General features: G+C 36.8%; 1 protein-coding gene and 2 long non-coding RNA genes across 15 annotated transcripts in view; 1 reads left to right on the top strand and 2 right to left on the bottom strand.

Annotated features, from left to right (window-relative positions):
• Nucleotides 1-24,957, bottom strand: part of CSMD1 (CUB and Sushi multiple domains 1) — a 1,052,894-nt gene that overhangs the window by 981,797 nt on the left and 46,140 nt on the right. The window contains exon 1 of one of the 3 annotated variants that reach the window (XM_064412133.1): nucleotides 10,597-10,729. The exons of the other annotated variants lie outside the window; for them this stretch is intronic. Coding sequence (XP_064268203.1) covers nucleotides 10,597-10,621 — 25 coding nt within the window. The 5' untranslated portion in view covers nucleotides 10,622-10,729. Of the gene's footprint in view, nucleotides 1-10,596; nucleotides 10,730-24,957 lie in introns of those variants that run through there. 3 annotated transcript variants of the gene reach the window in all.
• LOC135296141 (uncharacterized) lies at nucleotides 176-16,920 on the top strand. 11 transcript variants are annotated; one of them, XR_010358193.1, is made up of 9 exons: nucleotides 176-629; nucleotides 2,343-2,420; nucleotides 3,026-3,294; nucleotides 6,673-7,263; nucleotides 8,823-8,899; nucleotides 9,671-10,215; nucleotides 10,875-11,041; nucleotides 11,161-11,276; nucleotides 12,187-16,920. It is a non-coding gene; the product is annotated as an uncharacterized LOC135296141 (long non-coding RNA). The 11 variants fall into 11 exon arrangements; XR_010358189.1 differs by lacking the exon at nucleotides 12,187-16,920 and adding an exon at nucleotides 11,376-11,677 and having other exon boundaries at nucleotides 8,552-8,899; XR_010358194.1 differs by lacking the exon at nucleotides 12,187-16,920 and adding an exon at nucleotides 11,376-11,677 and having other exon boundaries at nucleotides 9,671-10,290.
• LOC135296146 (uncharacterized) lies at nucleotides 6,531-9,938 on the bottom strand. The gene is made up of 3 exons (XR_010358202.1): nucleotides 9,801-9,938; nucleotides 7,593-7,669; nucleotides 6,531-6,822 (listed from the first exon to the last, which is right to left on the bottom strand). It is a non-coding gene; the product is annotated as an uncharacterized LOC135296146 (long non-coding RNA).

Here is a 24,957-nt window from a genome sequence, read left to right on the forward strand (position 1 = left end):
GCCCCGCCGCCCGGCCCCGGGCCCCGCCGCCCGGCCCCGGGCCCCGCCGCCCTGTCCCGGCCCCGCTGCCTTGCCCCGGCCCCGGCTGCCCTGCCCCGGGCCCCGCTGCCCGGCCCCGGCCCCGGCCCTGCCGGAGGACGGCGGGGAGCCACGGAGCTGGGCACGGGCCCTCCCCGGCACCGAGCTGGCACGGGCCCGTTCCCGCAGCGAGCCCACCGCCGCTGCAACACCAGCTCGAACTTTGCGTGGTGATCCAGATGAATCCAGATTCCAAAGACTCTGCTCCGGCCGAGTTACAAGGACAAAGCACCTGTTTCTCCAGCAGATTTCTCCGTTCTTATTTGAAGTTGCTGTCAGCTTTGGGTAGGGACTTCTACTTGAATAATACTGTATGAGCTACAGGAATGCCATCCAAAGATGGTGGAATATTTACTGTTACAAAGTAGAAAATAATAGAATTACAAAGGAAAACATAGACAGAAGGTTCAGTTCAGCTTGAGCTGAGGCAAGTGGGCAGACACTAAGTTCTCACTACCAAAGTACTACAGGTGGGTAACAGCACAGCTGTCACTAAACACAGGGAGGATCGCTTCCAGGAAAAAAAAAGTTACACATCAGCCATGACTGAGGTATGGATTTACCTCCTAGGAAATACAGAATCACTACATTTTGATCATGTTAGTTACAGCTGTGCTAAATGCAATCATCTAAAAACAGCATTTACAATAAAGAACAAAATATTGATATTTAGAGAATCAGTGCCTGGAGGTCATTACTTCATTGGAGTACTGGGATCCTCATGTCTACAGTAGTGATTAAAATTCTGCAGAGAAACCATATAAAATTTAAAATATGCATACTGTGTAATAAAGCTTCCTTCAAATGCCTTGTCATCATCACAAAAGCTACACAGATTATTATAGGTACACACTAAGTATTCCTTATAATGAAATGCATTATGATGTTACATGCAAGTCCTTAAGCTTTTACTGAGTTCTAAGTAAATGTAGATAATAGACCATGTCAGTTTATTTCCTCAGAACTTCCTAAGTATTTAGTGAAAAAGTATTCAATACTAAGCCAAGCAAATGTCTTTTATTTAAAATGTGTTGACATTTAGACAATGAAAGACAACCATTGCAATTCTCTCTTGGTGAGTTGCAGTGCTCGTTTACACTTGCAATCCCATATTCAGTTTTTTGAGAAATCTTTACTCAGATCTAATTGATTCAAGCACTAAAACTCAGGAACAGAGAGCCCATACCAGAGAAACTTCAGAAAACCTGAAAACCATAAGGCCTCAGGACAACTAGTTAAACTAGCCAAAAAAATCCTTTCAGTTGAATGTGGAATGTGACATGACTTATTTTGCTATCAAATTTCTCTGTATACTTTTAAAATGGAAAACTCCAAAATTAAAAAGAAACTTCAGTCATAAAAATAATTCTTCTGAAAAATAAAAAGGATGACAGTCTATCTGGAAAAGTCACATTAAAAAAAAATAGTCTCTAGAAGCCTACTTCTAAAAAGTGACTCTAAATTTTTTTCTTGTTATGGGTAATAACATAAATCTTTAAATAACTTGCAAAATGGTTAAAATCATGGTCTGCTGACAGCAGCAGATTAATGCAGACAGAACATATCTTAACAAATTACAAAACTGAGATGGCAATTGACAATCCAAAGTTAAATGTTCATAATGAAAAATGTATGGAATAATATTAATATACAAAACAATTATGGCCTGTGTATGAAACATTCAACATCTAAAAATTAAGGAAATGCCTAATATATATGTTCAATATGAAAATGTTACTGCTATTACACTAGGATTTTATTTAAATAATGAAATAATTTACATTGCTGAAGTATTAAGTACCCTATCTCAACTGAATAAATTAAGCAACATAAGAATTACTGTGATTATCAAATAATAAACCAAAACAGGTTAGGCTGAACAATGACTTAATATTTTAATGACAATGAACTAAATCTCTGATTATGATTGAACTTAGATGGTATCTGATGGAAAGGTCTAAATGAAAATATATAGTCACAATATTTGGATTGTATTGGGATACTCAATAGTAGTATTCTATTGATTCTTTAGAAAATAGTAGTGAAATCAATAGTAGTGAAAGACAGGTGCAGGAATGGTGTAAATGCACAACAGAAAAGGAGCTTCTAAATGCTTTTGAATAAACAATTAAGAGCACCTTCCATGAAAATGTGTACCTTCTTTTTATTTTCATTTCCACAAAAACAGTGTCTTTCCTGTAGTTAGTTTTAACAGAGGTAAATTACAAGGAAAGCAAAACTACATGACCCACACTTTCTTGCAGTTTTGAGATAGTTATTTACTGAACTTGGCTGAACAGTCCATCTGCCTTCATGAATCTGGATGAACTGAATGTCTGCAGGTAACTTGGGGGCAAAAAAAGTTTCTGAATTCTTAATCAAGTTTTATCCATATTCATATATGAAATCTATATTTTCTAGAGAGAAAAGAAGGGAAAGAAACAAATCGGAAATCCTAATTTCTACTGGTATTGCTATTTCTTTATTAATCAAAAAGTAATAATACTGCATATCAAGGAGCGATATACTCATAACCAAGAAAAATTGGTTATAATGCATCCATATTTAGGTGTTAAATATGGTTAAATATGGTTACATACCAGAGCAGGTGTAATTTCATAGCAGGATTTAATATTCCCTTATTAGTGATCTATTTTCTTGGTTTAGTTAGTTATACCTACTATGAAAAAAAACCTGTATGATTTTTCCTGTCATTAGCAACCACATCCATCAGAATAGTTCACTAGAAGCCAGACTGGTCTATCACAAAAAATACTATTTTTCTTGCAGTTCTGCTGTAAAGACAGAATTTATTGGTAGGATGTCTATCCACTGAAAGCTGTAATGTATTTAGAAATGAAGAGGCCTTTACAGTGTGTCTGTGTACATTCACTTTTGCTTTGTAATCACCTGCAATTTTCCTTTCTCAACCTGCTTTGGACATGAGCACGCCATGTTGCCTCCTTGTGCTGTTGGCACAAGTAAGGGTAGGTCTGGGGCTCAAGAAGAAAGGGTGCAGTCCATTTCATTGCCATAGTGGATCCTTTGCTGGAAAGCTACCTGCAGGAAAGCCTAATTCGGGATCCTGACTAAGGCCGAAGTTTCTATACTGCAGCTCTGCAACACCGCTTCTCCACATTCCCTGCACTGTGTATCCAGATTCTAACCATTAGAAAGCACATTTGTGAAGGCCCTTTATCCTTCCCTTATTTCAAGGTAAGTGGAATTCATGGAAAGATTTAGTCTCAGATGGAAATAGCAAGTGGGTGAATTACATTTGCTTTCTGAACTCTAAAATGGTGGGGCTCACTCTGTTTCCAAAAAAAACCCCAGCACATGCTAAAACCATTATCAGTTTGCTTGAAATATCTCCGTACACATTCCCTAAATATCGGCTGCTTCTAATACTAATATAGTGCTCTACTTGAGGATGGAGTCTACTGGCTTACTATTTGTGTAAGCAGAGGTGATCCACCTTTTAGCTATGATCCACCACTTGAAAGATCCCCCCACCCAGATTTCTTCATTTATTCCAGCATCATTCAGAACTCTCTGTACTGCTAGATTTGACTACCTCCGCGTACTGCAGCTTCTCATACTTCACAGCTGCCTTTGAATGTCATCCGTTAATTTCTCCCCTCATCCTCTGCAGAACTCTTCCTACTGCTGTTAATCAGGCCATTTTGTTTTCTAATTTTAAATCTGTTATAAAACCTTCTCTCTCCACCCCCAGTGCATATGGGCAGGTTTTCTTTTACTGCAGAGCTCACAGATACCAAAGTTAGACATTATTTATCACTAACACTGTCTAATTCATCCACCATTACTTGCTTCGTGAAGTTTGTCTAGAGAAGAAAACAAACCTGCACTTTCCTTCCTTCACTACTTAAAACTGCTTGTAAGGAATAAAAATGCTTCCTTAAGGCATAAAGGAAATCAATGACAGGACTCATAAGGAAACTTGAACCTCCAGGGCAAGTAGCAGATCTGTATGTCTGCACAGGGCTCTTAGCATCACAAATGCAGTTCACAGTGTTAAACTTGTCCAAATTCTTGACCTAGTGTGTGCTGCCACAAGTAACCTGTAAAAATCACATCTGCTGTACTTTGGTGCTTGCCAAGTCACAGTGTTAAACATCTTCTTAAACGTATATATCTGTGATCTTTGGAGAACCAAAAACAATCAAGCTTTGATAGATTTCCAGGTACACTTCTAGTCTTGCAATGCCCATTTTAATACTCACACGTAAACGTCAATTTTTGGTGGTCCAGCCCAAAGTCACTGCTTTTCCTACACATTTAGCAACATTAGAACAGAAGTTCTAATAATTTGAATATAGAGTAACCTGACCCAGTCAAGGAAATATTAATATTATATTGAGAACAACGTGGCCTTATACTATGCTCAAACACTTGTTATTTCTTATGCAATCAATTACTGACAAGAAGATTGTCAGACTAGATTTGACCAGTGGTGACTGTACAGTAGCTTTACAAACTTTAGCATGGAGGGTACTTCAATATGAGACAGATTTTGATAGGTGGTCATCATGCCAGTCATGCCTTTCTCAAAAGGAAGAAGAAAACTGGTAATTGAGATTTTACCAGTAACTTGCAAAATCCTTTTATGGAATCAAAATGGAGAGGTACACAAGAAGACTATCTAACACAAAGTTTCTAGTCTTTGTAAACTGTAGGTGTTAATCATGTTAATCAGTAAACACGCTGCTGCCGCAACATCATAAAGCAATAAGAGGGACTAGTGGAAGTGAAACTGGTGTAGAAGAACATTACATTTTCTTGTCCATACAGAAAATAGAATTTTTTACTCAATGTCTGTTGTATGATATTATGAATATGGTGGGACAAGTATTCAAATCTACTAGCTTAAGCTAAAAATAGGCACACAAAAGACCAAAGACATGAACTGTGTTTAAAAACCTCAAGCAGTTTGAGCACAAGCTTTTCACTGTAGCAAAAGAAAATCTGGACTTTAAACTAATTAAGATTATGCTGAAAAGAATGGTATTGAATATGACAAGAGACCTGGAGCACAGAGACAAGGGGGAAATTTTGCTGGGATGTTTACCACATAAACCAACACTAATTCTGTCTAAAAAGAAAAATAAATCCTATTTTCCTTTAATTGGGAGCATATATTATGAAATGTCATAAAATGCAAATTATCAACCACTGGAAGCAATAAAATAGAGAAAAACTGCAGTGGGTAGGAAATTCCTGCCCACTTAATCTATTAATAGCACATGAATGTTTAGAACATTATGCCTGCAACAGGCTACAGTCTTTTTCTACCTTGGTTTCAAAAACACAGGCAACCAGAATATATGCTCTCTTAAAATTCCTTTAGAGACAGCTCAGGCATGGAATAAAAATAGCATACAGCAGCTATTTAATCTAAATTGCTCTTAGAAAAATACTACTAATTGCCCCTTTTGCACACTACTGATTTAACATCCTCAAAAAATATATCTTTGTTTTGGTTCATTTATCTTCCCTCTCTCACGATTAACGATTGCACACAGCATACAGATGAATTTTTCCTTTCAGGCCTTTCTAATTTATTTCCAAACAGTATGTCTTAACCAAAAAAAGAGATTCTGTATGTTATCTTTCTGGTCCTCAAGTAGTGATGTGAAGGCACTCAGAGAAGATCCAACAGAATCTTAAATGTAAATCGAAAAGAGTTTATTCAGCCATAGGATTCATTCAGTTTTTTCAATATCTATTCCACCCAAATCAGACAATTTCTTCTTTACTGCTAATTTAGAGAAATATTGCTATAATGAGATGGATGGATTTTTCTTTTAGATATTTGGCTTGCCTGTACACAAGATTAATATCCTAAGACTCATTTTTATTCCAGAAGCAAGAATTTCTGTCTAGAATAAATACTTACTATGTTTAAAATGGGTTGATCTGCTAATGGGAACTGTTGCCCTCCAGTTGTACAAAATGGCCAACCTTTAAATAGTAGTATATGTATGTGTAGCAAAACCATTTGTTCCACTGTTAATCAAGGGTATGTGAGGTTAGGGTGGTTTTTTTAACTTTCATTTTACACTTCTTTCAACAAAATTAGAACACTGTCACATGGCATTCACTGTAAATATCAAATACTTTTATTTAGAAGACATTATATGTATGTATTTTCAGAAAAATAAATATTGCCTTTCTTTATTTTTTTCCTGTGCATACACCAAGGAGATAAAAAAGTTTTGACATTTCTAATGTCATTTGCAGATAATTCTGTTAAAGAAAATAAAGTAAGGATTTGCACCTTACACAGGCTATGTAGCATATACTAAAAATGTTCATCTTCTTAATATCCAAATAGTGAATTCATGTATGTAAATAATGATAACAATATGCATAATGTGGTAGAGGTTCAAAAGCACCGACAACCACCAGCTCACATTAACTGTTCCACAACTCTGATTTCAGGGTCCATTCAAAATTTATGTGACTGATAACAGTAATTTTATTTGGTGGGCCTAAGAGAGCTTGGCCAGAGGACACAGTAAAATTCTTTTCTCCTGTCTCTATCAGCATTACGAAAGTACTTACTTTTTACAGCTTTGCCTCCCTGGTGCCACAAAGGTGATTACAAGTATTGATATGCATCCCCCACTCTTTCAAATGAAGACTAATGGTTTGAAGCAATGGCTGCCACCACTTCTTCCCGCAGAATTAGAGCAGAACATCACAGGCAGGTCAGTATGTGTTCTAAACAAAGGAAGCTTTGAGACTATACATCACAGAAGCTCAGGATGTATTGATTCTACCTGAATCATGTTAACACTCAGCTCTCCTCTGTCCAAAATCTCTGTTCAAGCACAGTTAAACTCTAAATTAGGCAATTAATGATAAAAAAATGATGATGGGCACTGTGGAAAAGGAAGAAATATGTGAAAAGGAAAAACCACACTTGTAAAGTTCCAACATTGCCATATCAGATGCTTCCTTTCTGCAACTTATATGGATATTTGGTCTTTTCTCCCACAATATTGTCACCACTGATGTAGGCAGAGGTTGCCAAAGAACAAAAATAGTAACATAAGACAAGCTAGAAGAAGTGATTTCTAGGAAAAGCTTCAGAGATAGATAGGCTGCCTTAGCAAACTAAAGGAAGAAGAGACTTCAAACCCAGTGCATTAGGAGAAAGATGTAAGTTTACAAATGCCTTGTCAAGCAAAAGGGTTGTTTGAGCTATTACAGAGACCAAACATGAAAAGAAGAAAAAGGTGAAAACTGAAATGAAAGCTGTATCATAACTGTTTAGAAACCTTTAGATAGACTGAACTGAAAGGTGAAGATCTATATGGCTGGATACTTAAGTCTCCTAAGGAAGGAAATGAAACTGATGGAATAGCAGTAGGTTGTAATACTTCTTTTCTGCTGGCTTCTATCTATTGACTAAAGTGGATTTGTCCTTCCTATGGGAATCTAAAAAGCCTGAACAGCACAAGGAGAAATTAAGAAGTAGTTGTACTTACTAGCATTATATCTAATTGCCTGCAAACCTGACATTTTTCATCCACGTACCTATATGGTTTAAATACACTTAGAAGCTCTGAAAAAAAAAAAATAATGAAGACACTTTATTTGGCGAAATGTGACTTTTCCAAGGGGTATTTTAGGCAATGAAAATAGAAAGAGGCAAAGTCAGATTTACAGTATCTGCAAACCCCTCTTATCAGTCATATTCTTCCTAATCAGCTGGTGCACCTTCTCAATGGAAGAAGCTAGTCCTCTAAGTTAAGCTAAATCTATGTTGAAAATATTAGAAGTCTTGCCTGACCAAAATTCCCAAGGAGTTATTTGGATGTAAAATGTATAAATATGGTTGCAAAGTCTGTGAGCTGTTATAGAAGAGATGGGCATTTTGTGAAAGTCAAACACAGAGAAAGCACATTTAGTCTACAATAGGGAACCTGTTGCTTATAAAGACTATTAAAATTCTTTTCACTGGAAGAGGTTTCAATGACAAAAAAAAAAAAAATTTCAACCTTTTTAAGGGTCTGAGGACTAAGAGATAACTGATTCTTATGAAAATACTATTACAAAGTGCACTATTTGCTTAACAAAAACCCAAGAGTATACATGCACGAGATACACAGGAGACTGTTTTTTACCCTGTTCATACAGAACGGTTTTAACATTTAGGTACTTTGTTCCCTCATAGGAAATGCACACACAGGCCTGCCAGATGAGGCAAAGAGATCCTTTATTTTACAGTGCTCACTCATCTCTTTTCAGACACAGCCAGAGGGGAAGTGAAGTTGCTGTTGGTCTCAATCCTGTTTCAAGGTCTATTCCTGCATTTTATGCAATATCTGTTTGATATAAGTTTCATAAGGGATAATGGCAGGAAGGATGAGACCCAGCATTTAGTGAGTGTCCCAGCCATCGGTCTGTACAGCATCTCTGCTTCTTGCCTCTTTTTTCTCTACAGAAATGTCCCCAGAAGCTGAGAAATCTGAGTTCAAACCACCTCAGACTGTGGACAAAAATGCCTCCAACACCTTCCATTTCTGTTTATACAAAGATATTACACGGAAGTCTATGGGCTCAGAGTGCTTCATTTTAGAAAAAAAAAAAAAAAAAAAAAAAAAAAACCAAAACAGGAATATAGTTAAAAGTTATACTGTTGTTGAATTCTGGCATATAAGTGTACAGCAAGTGTCTCATGTTTTTAAATTAAACCTCCCACACATAATTTCTAGGTCTCTCAATGGCCTTGCTACCACACTGTTGAACCCATAGCTGCAGCTGTGCTGTGGCTCCTCAAAGACTTTAAAAGGTAAGGAACCTGTAGGTGTTAGAAGCCAGGAACACCAGGTTCTGGCTGAACATCGGGTCTCGAGTTAGCCGTCCTGAACTTAAATGCTTTTTTGTGGGTTTTTTTCTTTGTTTTGTTGGGTTTTTTTTTTTTTTTTGTTTGGTTTTTTTTTTTTTTGTTTGGGTTTTTGGTTGTTGTTTTTTGGTTGGTTTTTTTTTTTTTTTGGTCTGGCCTAGTAAGATTGAAAAATGCATTCCGCACACACACTGAATTGTAACATCAGTCACTGAGTAGGAATTCAAGAAATATTTCAGGAGTGATAAGTTAAGTGTGACTTACAGGATTACTAATCTATAATTAAACATGAAGTTTAAGCTGTTCATGTGGTCAAATACCTTGAAGATGAGGCTTTATGTCAGTCTGACCTACATCATGACCTTTACAAAGTTCAAGTACAATTCTCAGCTATTTTTTTCACATAAAAATTTTAATTAATTCTTCCTTCTGGTTTGTACAGTCAACCAACACAGAAAACGCTTATAGGCACTTTCAAATCAATTGCTAAATGTGATATAAGGCTGGATTTTGGGGTTTTTGTTGTTTTTGTTTGTTTGTTTTAGTTTGGGGTTTCTTACATTTCATTTTATTAGTTACTTCAGTCGAGTTGTGTATTGTAGAAATAGAATTCAATAAATCTCGAACAATGTTAGCTGGTTATCTGTAATTAATAGTAAGGTTTAGGGGATGCTGATGCATTTAAAATATAGTTTCATTTTGTTTTTCATATAATAGGTTCTTGGGAGACTTTATGATCAGCAATAAAAAGCTAAAAATACACCTCATAGAACTGAATCTCCACTATAATAGAAGACCAAAACCCAGATTTTATAGATAGGTGGTGCACAAAGATTCAGATAGATACCTGGCATGTTTTCAAAAGAGCTTAGATGCATTAACTGCTGTAGTATCCTGGAAACAGGTCTTGTTGAAAATTCTTTGATGAGATGACAGGCTTATCTGGTAAAAGTAAGTGTGGATGTAATAAATACTTGCAAGGCTTAGCACTACATGACACTCAGGGTAAAATTCTACTTCTACTACTTGATATCAGTAAGGCATGTGTTTAATGGACACAGAACCTGCTAAATGACAGACTCCAAGATGTCAGAGAAAACTGTGACTTAACAGTCTGTGCTGGCATTTTGAACAGAAGTGATGCAGAGTCACAATGGCATCCTGAGCAGTGGTAGCTCTCTTGGTTTTTTGATGGAGGCGACTATCTTGTCCAGCATCCACTCCCTAGTGAGAACTTAGGGTTTCCTCTTCCAAGGGCAGTGGTGAGCTGCGCTTAAGCATGAAACACATCTGGAGAGGGGGTTTTGCTGTTGTGAGGATAGGTTCCACCATCCCTGGTGAAGTACCCTTGTGCCTCCCACCCATTTAGAAACATGGTCAAGGTGGCAAAGATGGGGCAACCATCCTGTTTGTGCTGTTATATGAACACTGACGCATTTTCAAGTAATAGAATCACAAAATATTCTGACTTGGAAGGGACCCACAAGGATCACTGAGTCCAACTCGCAAGTGAATGAAGGGATCAAACTTGTGACTTTGATGTTATTAGCACTATGCCCTGGCGAACAGTCTAGCTGAATAAAGAGAAAGCCAAAGTCACACAGAAAGCTCTGAGCAAGGCAGGCCCAAGAGGGAACACTGACCTGGAGAGGACGTGCAGTTGGACATGACGCCTGGAAGCAGCCAAGCCCCTGGGATGAGGCTGTTCCACAACAACCCTCCTGGGCCATGCTCACTCTCAGAAGCCTCAGTACCTGCAGGGCAGGGCCTAGCAGGGCAGGCAGCAGTGGGACAGTGGTGCCATGGCAGGCCAGATGTCCCCGGGCTGTGCCACACGGCTCTCTGCCCGGGAGAGGAGACCAAACATCATCCTTGTATGCTCCCTGCAGTGACAGCATAATACATCTGTCTTCATTTACAGACGTGATGACAGAAAACATGTTTAAACTTGGTGCCTGTAGCCGGCAGAGAGATGTAGGAAGGCATCCCAACTCCCAGTGCTGCAGGCACAGAACCACCGCTCCTTGTATCATCACTGCATGGATGGTGCCTGACTTCAAAAGCTGGATGACTTCAAAAATAGTGAAGGTCATATTTGCTGACAGTTGTTACATTATAACTTTTTTCTTTGTTTTATTAATTAAGGCACTTTGTTTTTTCCCCTCTACAAAGACAAGCAGACGAGCTGTGTTTCATATTCTCCACAGAAAAGCCATGTTGGCAGTTCCAGGCTTCCTGTCAGGGGCTGTGGATGGCGGGTGCTGCTGGAGACACTGGAAGGGGGCACCTGCCATCTGGAGGTGGAGACTGAGGTGGTGCCACGGTGGGTGCACACCTGGCTTTGCTGGCTGCTGTGACAGCACCTGCTCTCGTTGTGTTCCTCTTTCCCTCACCTGCTGTTCAAACCTTGTTGTTTCGCCAGGCGTGATTTGAAAAGGACTTTAAACCATCTCAGGGTATGAAAGGCATTGCCACTGCCAGCAGCGGCACAGGGAGAGAGGTGACATGTATCTGACATGTGCTCTGTGTGATACCAGAGGCAAAACCACTGTCTTGAACCTCTGGAGGATCTCCCTAAGGACTCAGCCAGTGTCTTACGCACAATGATATAGCCAGGGGATAATGTGTGTTACTATCTGAAGAGACACCACTGGCAGTTAGATGTTATTTTTACTTGTCTACCATTCTTTGAAAATAAAATCTTGTTCTTCATCTGTCTCACTACCTAGCTTCCAGAAAATGCCAGCAGCAGGTAAAATGAAAGTGTTACCTTCAGACATTTATTAAATACAAAATTATAAAAAATGCATTATTTGAACATCAAAAGCAGCAAAAAAAGTTCAATTTACTGTAAAAAGGTAGGTTTTCTGTGGAGATTTTATCTTCCACTTTTACAATAATACATCATGTTTAAAACAGCAAATGATAATGATAAATTGAGATTCTGTATCATGTGAGTCCATAAACATTACAAGTACATAAAGCAGTAATGGCAAATATGTGAAAGCCCATAAAGATGAGAAAAATACAAGATTTGAGCAACAAAATGGGAAGTTTCCGAACAACAGATGTAATAAAATACAACAAAGGGAGAGTATTGCATACTTATTTTCAGAAGTAGTCAGGTTAAGAAAAGTTCTGGGAATAAATAAATTTCTGCTTTTCATGGCATCTTGATTTTTTTCCCTTCTCAAATTATACTGACAACTAATTTTTTTAATCTTGTTAATTAGGACAGCGCTACCGATCCCTATCAAGTGCATTACTCGCTATTCACTGTCTCTGTTAAGAAGAAATATCTGTCCAGTGAAGAAAATATAGCCGGTCACACACCATTAAAATGGACAGTGAATTACTGAAATAAATAAAACTTGCAGGCACTTTTTAGGCAACAAGTACAGAAAATGTCTATCCTAATCTCTTCATAAATACTTAGGGGAAGTCAACACAAACATGAATGGGAATGCTCTGTAATTTATTTGAAAATCAAGGAGAGCCAACACATCTATGGTGAAATGCTGGTCTTATTAAAAATCTCCAGGAATTTTGCCAATTACATTAGCACTTTAAGGGTTTCAACTCAGTAATCTCATTTTTATTGATATGATTTAAACGGCTGCAGAGAGTCATGTTTCTCTTACACTAAGGCAGATTCTCAGTGTCTTATACAAATGGCTGATGCCAGCATGCTTTCTGAGGGACTATTCATGGAGTCAAATACCATCTAACAAGTGCAAACGAAGGTGTATGAACAGAAGTACTTATGATTTTCCTGTCATCTCTGTCGTATTTTTAATTAATAATCTCTGCGTCAGAGGGTTGCTCAGAATGAGCAAATCCAAGGGAATGTCTAGTTTTTAGCTTGGTTCCCAAGGAAAGAAGCTTGTACAAAATTCTGCCAAAATTGTTTCCATTCCAAGTAGCTTTTGAGCCTACTGCATAAATTTAACCAAATTTAGCAATGTGGTAGGGGAATCAAAGGCAATAAGTGCCAGCAAGTTTCACGAAAACAGGTAGAGACAGAGCAAGATGCTAATAATTCCTCCACTTACCCTGCACTCATTTTCTGAGATGTTGAATAGTGCATGCAAGTGACTACACTTGAAATATAAATCAAACAAATCCAGTCATCATTAATATTGACTCTCATTGAAATGGTTCATATTTATTAGCTGAGATTTTGTGAACTAGGAAATAGATAAATTCTAAATGTTTTAGACAATAATGTATTTCCTCTCGATCCATATTTTTGTGAATACTATGCTTATTTATGCAAAAGAAAATCAGAAAGTCTCCTGTCTGGGCATTGCGCTGGTGTGCTATTAAAATGTACTATTCAATAAAGGCACATTCAGAGTTGCAAGGAAGCTAGCTGGTAACAGACCAAGAGTTCTCCTTGCTTTTACGGTAAATAAATTTTATTAGAATTTCATTATAACTTTCTTATCTAACAGTACTTCAGTTGCTTGACAGAAAAGTTGCAAGCTTTTAACATGTACTTGGGTAAATTTAAAATTCAGATTTCTGTAGCACCTCTTTCAGATGTTGCAGGTATCAGGCCAGTTTGTAGTGAACAGCAGATCTACAGGTGGATCTACAGGTGGATCCCCTGAATAATCACTTCCTTTCTTGCCAAACCCATATGTATACAGTTAAAACCAAAGATATGAAAAGGAAAAGTGACACAGCATTGATTTGTGGAAAACAAAGCTGCAATGAATGAAGCTAGTGTTTATGTGATGGGAGAGCACAGCCCTGCAGAACAGTAGGCATAAGACCATTGATTAAATTTTCTCACCCAGCTGTGAGCATATGAAAACAGAAGAACAGCCCATCAAGCTCAGCATCCTGACTCCTATCAGTGGCCGTAAGCAGATGCCTTGTAAGAAGGTGAAATCTTCTCATTCTTCTTTGTTCTCTTTTTTTACCTACTAAGTGCTACCTTTTCTTTTGCTTTCCTGATGTAGCATACTAAGCTATCTGTCATAATTTTAAGATTTTGCTCCAGAATATAAACCACTAGCTCAAAGGCCATAATTCTGTGAGTTGGCTGCCCTTTGTTTTTTTTTCACACTATCACTTTATCTGCACTGAAAGCATTTCTCCAGGTTGTACCTTTCCAATACATGTGACTCAGGTTTTTTTTAGTACTCAGTACTATCCTAGCGGGCATGCAGACAGATTCCCATACATCTTTTATCAGAAAATTATGCCTATGCATGTAGAGGTACCTTGATGTTACTGCATCACAATTTCTAACTGCCACAACCTCTAATCATAAATGCATAGGTGAACCACCACCCCCTCTCACCAGGCTTATGCTCCTGCCTGCTGCTCCCAGCAGCACTATTCCCTCTAATCTTGATGCTGTTGCCTCCAGGTAGCTAGTCACCCCTACACTCATACCCCTCACTGTGCTCTTCCCACTCACCACAGTACCACTTATATGCTATTATAACACATTGATTTCAGCACTGAATAGGTTCATTAAAGAGAGCCTTTACTAAAATCCATTCACTTAAGTTACTGTCCTTTGAGACTTCAACAAAGATCCAGCACCATTTTATCTCTTGTCATTGCAGTAGACCCAGTTGTGATCCTCTCCCAGCTTTCATGATTTCTGTTCTCTGAGCGATGACTAAAGGGGAATTATCTAAGCGGCTAATTGGGTTTTATTAGTGATTCAGCATGTAGGTTCACTGAAGAGCCTCCATCTCTCATAAATATTATCAGCTATCATTATACTATGGATCTCATTAACAAAGAGGCCCCTTCAACACTAAGTTACTTCTTCCTAGAAAACAAAAAGCCCCTTCTTAGCCTGATAAATGTCTGCATTTCCAGAAGACTAAAATAAGGACTTTGATTACAGTAAAACTAAAAATTCACTCAGGACCAACTAAAGACAATATTGTTGCTTTTTACTTATAGAGAAAGGATATGGCATTTCATCCTAAAGCAGGCATCAATACAACCAAATGGCTTCACGAGCATATTTTGCTTTAGCTTCTAAATGAGATATGTTTATTTCAGTTTATCAAGAAATACTCTTTTTTCTCAGATCCTCCTTCTGACATCTCTGTTTGTAAGACTCTTACTAAAAATATGTTCCAATGGCTGAACTTTGGAAGTATTTAGAATCTACACAATGAACAAGTGTAGATAGAGATTACCCATGCTCTCTATTGTAACTGTTATGCAAAACTGTTTCTTGTGAGCACAAACCCCAAGACCTGGCTAGTTGTCCTAATGCTTAAATGTGCTGTTTCTTACATTAAAAAATTACTATATTTCTGTTAGGACTCTAACAGCAACTAAATAACAAAGAATTTGGATATATGCACATGTGTAAATTAATATACATACGTGCATACTGTATTTTAGTAAATTACTGGCATGTGTTATTGTGCATTGTGACTCATGAATCATGAATCCATTTCACAGATTATCATTTCCCATTAAATTAGTGCTTTCCATATGGTATCTCCAACGCAAATCCTACAACCTACTTATTGTGCTTAAAAAAAAATCTAACATCAAGAACACACTGTCCTAGGCTTTGAAAAAATGTTTGAAATCAAATTATTCTACTATGTCTAATACTGTTTAAAGATTTAAGTGATTTCTCCTTTTTTTGGCATTTTATTTTTAGACTATATCTGTTACAAGTTAGCATGTTATTTCTTTATACTACTGGACTAGCATAAACCAGAAGCAATTGTCACAAACTGGAGAGGATTCTTATAGTACAGCACTATATTTACCCACAAAGAAACCACTTCATCAAACCACAGTATCCTTTTGTAATGACTGTATTAATACATGCCAAGAGTATTGTAACCATTGCACTTACACAATCAAAACTTGTATGGGAAACTCATGAAATCCTGTCCCTAGTTAACTACCTGAATCTGCTACTTCTGCAGTGTTTTCATAGAAATTGAATTGTAAGTGGCTCCCAATCATATTTATCAAAAAAAGTAGTACTAAAAATGGTAAAATGAAATTTCTACAAAAGTGGTTTTATTTCTGAAAAATCTGTGAAAACCTTTTTAAATAAAAAAGATACTGAGTTAGTTTACCATGCCATTAGAGTTGGGGTTTTTCTACATTCTACAGATTTTGTGTGAGAAGAAACAATCCAAGTTCTGACTGAATAAGCTCAGTATCTTCGCAGGTTTTGAACATACTTTCCAAGACTTCTGATTTAACAAAATTCCATTAAAGGGTGGAGTTGGAATATCCTTCTCATTTTTAATGAAGTAGGTTGAGATCTTGCTAGTGTAGGACTGGTTCTGAATATTTTTTGATCAGTAAGTTGGAGCATATAAGACTTTCATTGTTCCAGGAAGCCCTTTGTAGCTCTACCACATCTACACCGGGTCTCTAAAGTGTTTATGGACTAAGCTGAATAGATTTTGTTCTTTATGTGCTGTCATTTCTCTGCCTGTTCCATTTTTGTAATTGGACAGATAGCCAAAATGACCTCTACTGGCCATCCAGGGCAAGAGTTGTTTTAAATTCAACCACTTCTCTGTGGTTCACATGATTCATATTTTATTACTTCATCTCCACTTCAGTCTTTGGTTCTGGCATTTTTCCCATGCAAGTGACATTCACACTATATAAATGAGCTTTATTCATGGAACTGTGAAACAGACGAAAAGTATTCCAAAATGTGAAAATGAAAAAAAACCAAAACAAACATCTAAAAACAAACAACTTCACCATGACATTTTCTTTGCTTCTTGGCTCTGGCTTGCTGGCAACGGAGCATTGAATATGTAAATCCATAACTAATGAAGAGTTATATCAGTCAAAGCTAATAATAGAGTAAGGAGTTACATAAATCAATATAGATAATAGAATCTATTTTTGAGGGGTATGGTGATCTGTTTGCAGGATATGTACACACACACACACACACACGTGTAATAAATTCTATACTATAAGGCAATAAATACATTACCAAATTCAAGTGGTATTTCTCTTTATCTTCAATAGACTACAGAAACCCCCAGATTTTATATATATATATATATATATATATATATATATATACACACAGCCATTTTATCCTTTCTTAATCTTAGTACTTCTTTCAGCAAGAGTATCCTGGTAATTGTCACCTGAAATTTTCCTCAAAGATTTCAGGGAATTATTTAACTAGAAATCTAAGGCATAAAAATTGTCAATACAAAAGATTTAGTCTACCAAATGAAGGGCAAAACATGCAGTTTCAATGGTCAGTGATTTGAAATTATCAGAGCGGCTGAGACAACTTAGCAATAAGTCCAGGGATAAAACTAGCAGCAGAACAACTTTCCTCTCCTACCACTGTCTCTCAGCTTTCCCTGGTTTTTGGAGTTTATTATTTTCTGTCAATGCTGCATGATATGCCAGTGTGTGGACAGCAAATGGCATTCACTTTATTTTTGCTGCAGTGTGGCCTTGCAAAATAATTTCTGATTTTCTGCTTACTGTCTTCTTTGACATTACTGTATGTATATTTTTCTTTCCTTCTGTCTGGTGTAAAATTGCATTTTCCCTGTATGAATTTTAATAATGTACTTCTACTTGCCCAATTTTCGTATGCCTGCCTCACTGTAGATGATCTTCCAGTTTTCATTACACTATCTTTTCGTTCAAAAGACATTGTTTTGATGTTAATTATTTTCAATTTAAAAAATAGTAAAACTTAATATTGCAGTGCATACTCTTCCACCTGATGAGAACACAGCAATAAGATGATTCCTGTGATCACTGACATTTAAGGTAAGCTGTTAAAATAGAAAGACAACTAGGAAAGAGGGAACATGAACATGAAACAATTCCATGCAAAGCAGTCTTAATTTGGAACAAATGTTGGGAGATTGGATCCCTAACACTGGTGATGATACCTCTATATTAGAGACACAGAAAATTCCATTTCTGTTGTGTAATGTTGTGGGAGAATGTCTTCACAGAAGACAAACTTCTGAATATTATTGGACAAAAAATTTACTCCATCACTTATGTTGATGTCAGTCTGTTTTATGTATGTAATTCTTTCTTTTTGTAGTCGCAAGTATTTAAGAACTGCCCACTTCAGATCTGGCCAATCTTCTGTCTCAGCAGTGGCTAGAGACAAATGCACAGGAAAGAGTAACAGAAGACCATGCACAGGGACATGTTTTTCCTAACAGTCTCCTGAACCCCCAGCCATTTTCAGAATGGGGCATTTCCTGGGTAAGATACAATTTATTTCTTTAATAGCTGCCCATAGAATTCTTGTCTCAAGTACTCCTGACATCTTTTGTGCTAGGTACAGAGGATTTTTTTCTTATCCACTCTGCTTTGCCAATGAATTTGAGAGGTATACTACCTATGCAGTTAATAAACACTTGCTTTTTTAATTTTGGCCTTGCATGCCCCCTATACCTAGGCAAACAAGTCTAAGCATTTCCTAAAAAGCAAAATAGCTTCAAAAGAACAGCTGAAAAAACTGCATCCTAAAGTATTCTGTTAATGAGATTGCCTATCTGAAAGAAATCATGGTTCAAATCTACTCGTTTTCCATTCAAGAATCCCGTTATTAATGAGGATACCCTAGTCAATAAGGTGCAGTCAAGTTTCTAACACTCTTTTGTCAAAAGTATTTGGTTACTCACTGCCTCAGGAATGAAAATGAAAACATATCTGCTGTTGACTCTGTCAGGTCAATCTCAAATGCATCCACTGCAGGGTTTCTCTTTAAAATCAGAACATTGTCAGGAGGATTCTGAACATTGTGTCTTATAGCAGTGATGAGCTACCCCTTGAAATTCTGGAGTTTGGCTTCCTTAAAAGAAAAAAGAATCAAGCATGCCTATACTGCATCCTTGATGGACATTTATCTTCTGAGCTGCAGACCACTAAGTAAAGACTTTGTTTCATCTTGAAAGTAGGTTTTTCTATCAAAAATTTTGGTTTAGATCAATGGAAATATTTCATGTTGACTGAGTATGCTTAATGATATTGGTAAAAATTTTTACAAATAAATGCAATTCAAACTGAAGTGATCTCCATATTCTTTTATTCAAATACATAGACATAGAAATAGCATTATTCCTGAGAATACAGTCTTAATGAATATGTCTAAACAGGACAAATTATCCAGATGAAGTAATTAGGTGAGGCTGTTCTATATTACAAGTCAAACCAACTCTAATTCAGCATAAGTTAATAGAAAAATAAAAGAATATAATCTTGTAAACAAGACATGCATTTCTAGAGGACACCGTGTAAATGTAAACAGTACAGGTATCTATTAAGAACCATAATTATCTTATTTGGACTTGGAAGCAGTTTTTAAATATTGGGTAAAATATGGTACTCTAATATGCATTCATGGAAATATTTTAAAACTACATCTGTTCCATCTTCAGCTTTAATTATACTTCTCTTAAGTCAAAAATAATCATCACACAAGCATGACATGGTTTTTGTCCTAGTGCAAATACATAAAAGCAGTATTCAACAGTATATAAGATCTCACATGGAATAAAATTCCTGCAGGTACCTTTTGTGGATATTATTTTGAAGATAGCTATTACTATGGTGAAAGAATCCAGACAGTTGAAGACGAGAAATATAAATATAATAAGAATTATTGTAGTTTAGCTATAAATGTCAGCAACAGTTACAGACAAATTATGACTAAAGTTTGCTTAATAAAGTAACAAGAAACAAATTGTAATCAAAGTGTTATATAAGATTTGATACTAAGAATTCTCAAAAGAAAGAAAAAACCTCAACATTGTGGAAGAAGAGAAAAAGAGCTACAGGAAAAGAGGTGGGGGATTAAAAAAAATAGGAAAAAAAAAAGAAAACTAGCTGCAGTAATATCTGTCATTCATAACTTGCCATAATTATCTACTCTGTAAAATTGCTGCTGTAATTTGAAATGCCTCCCTCCTGATCTAATTGGCAGACTAATGCAATGACTTGACTAAGAACCAGGAATGTAGATCTTGCCATTATGTCAGATTCACTTGGATTTTAATGCAATATTCCCTCAGGAAGGCCCATGATTTAATTAAAAACATTGTGTTTCACTGTCCAGCACAGCACCTGCAGCTCTCTTAGTGTGTGAATCTTGATTCCCTAGAGTGCATTGCAGCTGACCTTTTTGATTTCCATTTAGCAATCATTTTGCAGATAAATTTTAACTGTTTTCTATTTAGCTCTTAAATGTGCTTCTGTTCCTCCAGTTCTTGAATTTTCATGTTTATCAAAGCACTATTTTGAATTTGCAATGATTTCTCTCCTAAAAGTACTGCTCCTATAACAAATACAAATAGCAGAAATCAGAGTCAGCTATGATTTAGAAACTGATTAATTCCATGGACTATAAATGCTTCTGAACAGAGCTGTACAAAACAGCTTGCCAGAGTTAAAGTAATGTTCTCAAATTGTTACCAAGCATACTGTATTACAACATAACCTTATATGATACAGTATTTTCTATTCTGAGTCTATTCTGAGCTTCATAATCAATAGGGTGCTTTGTCCCAGTTCCTTTTTATGCACAGGAAATAAGTCAAGGAGTTGGAAAGGAGCCCTATCTAGGCAATATTCCAGATCATGACAATATGGCAATGTGGAGATGTTAAGATAGGTGCTTTTATGAAAATCATGACATTTTTAGTTACAAAGAGGTAATCATTCTATTGCTTCTTATCAGAGTATAAGCGTGTGGAAATGCTTCTGCACACGGCTGCTACTCACTGTTAAGAGAAGCAAAAATTGAAATGAATCTACCTCCCTTTACTTTTGAACATAGTGCATTGTCTTTGTTAGCTGGTGATCTCCACAAGAAAATTTCCATAGCCAATATAGTTTATTTATATTTAATTCCAGACCTGCTACAACCACAAACACCTCTAATGGTAATAACATGCAATCAAATAACAAGCAACAAATTAGGTGGTAAATTAATTGTGATTCTTCATTAACACAATTGTGCACCTGGTAACAAAAAATGTACAGAGCCTTTATCTCTGTAAAACTGAGGATGTTTTCAAAGCTTCCAAAAACCAGCTATTGCAGTGCTCTGTAAGGTTATATTTTTCTCTACTGAGCACTTTGGAGGAGCCTGAAAATAGGTATGGAACTGTTCAGCTATTAGATATTCACATTTGGATCTCTGGACTGAAAACACCACGCATACCCACTCCTACTGCTCCTACATATATTCTGATCCATTAGCCCTGCTGAATTAGATATTTAAAATTCTTTGTTAGAAGAATAACAAAGTTATTGAAAGCCTTTAATTATATTGAGAATATAATTAACAGGGACTGATTTACTACTGCCTATAGTAAACACATTGCAGTTGACCAGCAAAAGTGGATTTACGCACATGTTGCACCACTGGTCAGCGTATATTGGACTGAATGTACAAAGAAACATAGCTTCTAGTTTCTTTGAAAGCATTTGGAAAGTGAATCCTTTTTTAAGGGGATATCTCAAAATACCATGGTAATTCTGCAAGTATGGAACTCGGGTTCACACTTTTATTCTGAAACAATGTATATAGGATCTACATCAAAAAAAAAAGGAGGAGGATTTTCAAAGCTGCTTTCTCATCTCACTGAATCAATCTTAGTCAAAGATTAATCAGCATAACCTATATGTCATTTAGTCTCCAGTAAACTGCTCCTCTTTCCTTCTTATAAAATGCACATCTTACTCCTTAAAATATGTGAAATAATTTAAACAGTACAGTGTTGGAACAAGTAATATATTTTCTCTGAGCTACACCTGCCAAATTTCACATTTTTAAGAGTTTATAAGCTCAGAAGAAATTGCTGAAAAGAAATCTTCTTTTTTTCCCTTTCACTTTGATTGTTCATCACATGGCAGTCCTGTGGTCAGACACTGAATATAGCAATGAGCTGCAGCAATGGAGGAATCAGTAAAGACTTAGGAGGGTGGCATGAATGGTGTATTTTCAGCTTGTGTAGCAGCTTTATTTAAACAGGCACTGATACAATCTAAGGACTGTACAAACAGTTACCTTGTCTTTACAAGCTTCACTTAAAGCTCTGTCTTAATCAATATGTTTTTAATAGTTTTACAAGTGTTGTGTCCAGCAATGCTGGGATGGAGAAAGATAAAAATGTGCCTTTCTTGACTTATTAGCTCCATGAGATGGGAAGACAATTTCAATTTTGCATAATGAGAGCTTCACAGAGTCCAATGATGGGTTTTTCTACTCCTCACATGAGAAAGTATTTAAGGGACTTGCCTGACTGTAGGGCTAATATGAGTCTGATATCCTATACAGTACCAAGACTGGATCTCGTCCATGAAGTTTTGGCAGTCTGTCCCATTGAGATGCCAACAATTAATTCAAATGTTTGTGCTAAAGATGCAATTTAGTATCTTAGAATGAGGAGGTTAGCTGCAAACAGGCATGATTGCTCTCAGTATGCTCTCAAAACAGAGGTGACTGCTTAAGAGGTAGATTGATGCAAATGATTCAACTACTGTTTCAAACTGTCACACAAATTGATAAGAAACTTCTTCCTTTAAGATAGCAACATGGTCAATGGATTTTAAAAGTGTTCTTTATATCATTTTGCATATCCTTCCTACTTGGTTCTGTCTGAAAAGTGCACTTAACTAGGTCAAAAATATAAGGGTTTTTAAAAGCTCTACTAGCTCCAGAAAATAATTCTGATTGGCAGATCCAGTTGGGTTGATCCTTATAACATCTGAGACTTTGCGTATTTCTGGCACCTACAGTGCAAAATTAGTGTCAACGCTTATTATTAAGGGACAGTTCTTACTACAAAACGGGCCCTAGAGAGACTTGTCACTGCAAACAAAAGTATGTGAACATACCCATCTGTGAAATACAGCTATGGCTGCAAGCTTCCTTTCTGCTCAGCTCTTATAACTTTTTTCTTAAGTTAATACACTGCAGCTTTAGACTAATTTTCATGCATTTTCTTAAACAAATATGTATAAATTGAAGATGAACAGACATGTAAACATTGCTGATTGAAAATCAAACCTTCAGCTAACACACTTGCTGCATAACTACCTGGCATCTTGGCTACCCCTTCTGTCAGAATGGCACCCTGCCTGCTCCAAAGTTGATTTGACCCCTCTAGTAATGTGCGGGTGCCAGACAGCACCACTTCTGCAGAGCAGCCTTCTTCAAGCCACACATTCCATCTCCTCTGCAGGAGCTCCTGCCTCCATGCCAGCAATGAAGCATTGGCACAACATCCTTCCTCACAATTGATCCCACCTGTTGATACTTGCACAGCCAGAGATGGGGAAAAAAAACCCAAAAAACAAACTGGGAAGAGAGGCAGACAAGCATTTCTGGTTGCCAAAAAGGCAGGTGGACTAGCAGCAGGTGTCTGATCAACTCAGGAAGATAACAGGGTGTCAAAATGATTCTAACAGAAAAGTGCAGTACTTCTTGCAGGACTCCATCCAAAGACAATCAACATATCCATCAGTGATTTTGGTGGACAGCCTTTTACATTCTTTGGTGATAAGGCAGAGAGAAAATAAGTCCATAGTGTTACAAAAGCAACTCAAAGAGTGGCTAAATATTGGCAATAAGCTGCATCACTATTCTCTTTTCACCAACAAAAGAATAGTCATATAGAGCATGAAAGGCATACTAGGAAGGTTTCATCTTTGACGTACATGAGGCCATTTTCAAACCCACATTGGAAAATGATTGAGGGAAACCCTGATTCCTCTCAAACTGGCTATGCCAAAAGTTTATCTTTTGCTCTGAGTAATTAATAGGTATTGAGGTAAATAAGCTTACAAAATATCAAAATGTGATGCACACAGATCTCATGTTTTCAGCTCTGTAGAAATGGGAAAGGGAATGGGAGTTCCTTTAGACTGAAAGGATCTTTGAAAGAAAATGCCAACAGCAAAGTCCACATTTCTTACAGAAATATCTAAAATGTACCATCCAAAAATCTGTGCAATTTGCAAGGCTGAAATGTCCTTTTGAGGTTAAAATTAGCAATGCATCTGTCTCTAAATAAATAAATGAATAAAAATCCTATCATTAATTATTATCTTTTCATCCGTATCTGGGACAACTTCCCAACTGGCTGAAATTCTTTTCTTTTTTTCTCTTTCTTTATAAAGCCAGCATGATGTGTGGTCAATTGTGGCTGCCTATTACATATATATTTTTTCTTGCTTTTCCAGTGGGATAATCTTAATATGACATTTTCTTCCTCTTTGAAATGTATATGAATGAAAATGAAAAAAAAAAGGTCTTCCAGAACTAATTATATGGATAAATATAAATCAGAATTACCTTTATGGCAGGAGTTTGGGACTTTCAAAGAAGCCTGCTGTCCAAACACAGAATTTACATCATAATGATATATTTTGCTGCCTCATGCCAAGAATGAAATCCAGAACCTCTCTTACTTTTCCAGGCATGATTTTATATATCCAATGACAAGAAAATACATACAAAATTCTGTGAAGCAAAATGTGGATCTAGGACTCCCCAAACCCACAAAAACAACCTAAGGTACAATGTTACTACCTTTCCTTTTCTTTCCTTTGGCTGATTTAGCCTTTTAGGACACGTATAGACATGTACATGCTCTCTAGATTCCACTTTAGGCTATTAAATGTTTTATGTATTCTGGACACCATTTTGTCTAAATGTTTCCTTCCCTTTTAGCTTCATTTGGATGTTTAGCTGCCTCAAACTCTAGAAAAAATGGCCACCAAAACTAAACAAAGGTTCACTAAGTCGCAAGGTTTAATAATGCAGGCAGTGCCAACAAATAGGAATGTTATCTGTTGCATTACTGCTACTGTAAATAATGCAAATATCCTGGCTCCCTCAGTGGAGTAACTGAGGGGCAAGATTTCTAGGGTATATTGCCTAAACATAGGCATCTGATTTAATTTTAGGGCATGACACCTGGTTTACAGTTGCTATTCTAGAAAGGCACATATTTTTCAGCCTTTGCAGA

This window comes from Passer domesticus, chromosome 3 (genome assembly GCF_036417665.1).
Source record: "Passer domesticus isolate bPasDom1 chromosome 3, bPasDom1.hap1, whole genome shotgun sequence".
In the NCBI taxonomy this organism is placed as follows: Eukaryota; Metazoa; Chordata; class Aves; order Passeriformes; family Passeridae; genus Passer; species Passer domesticus.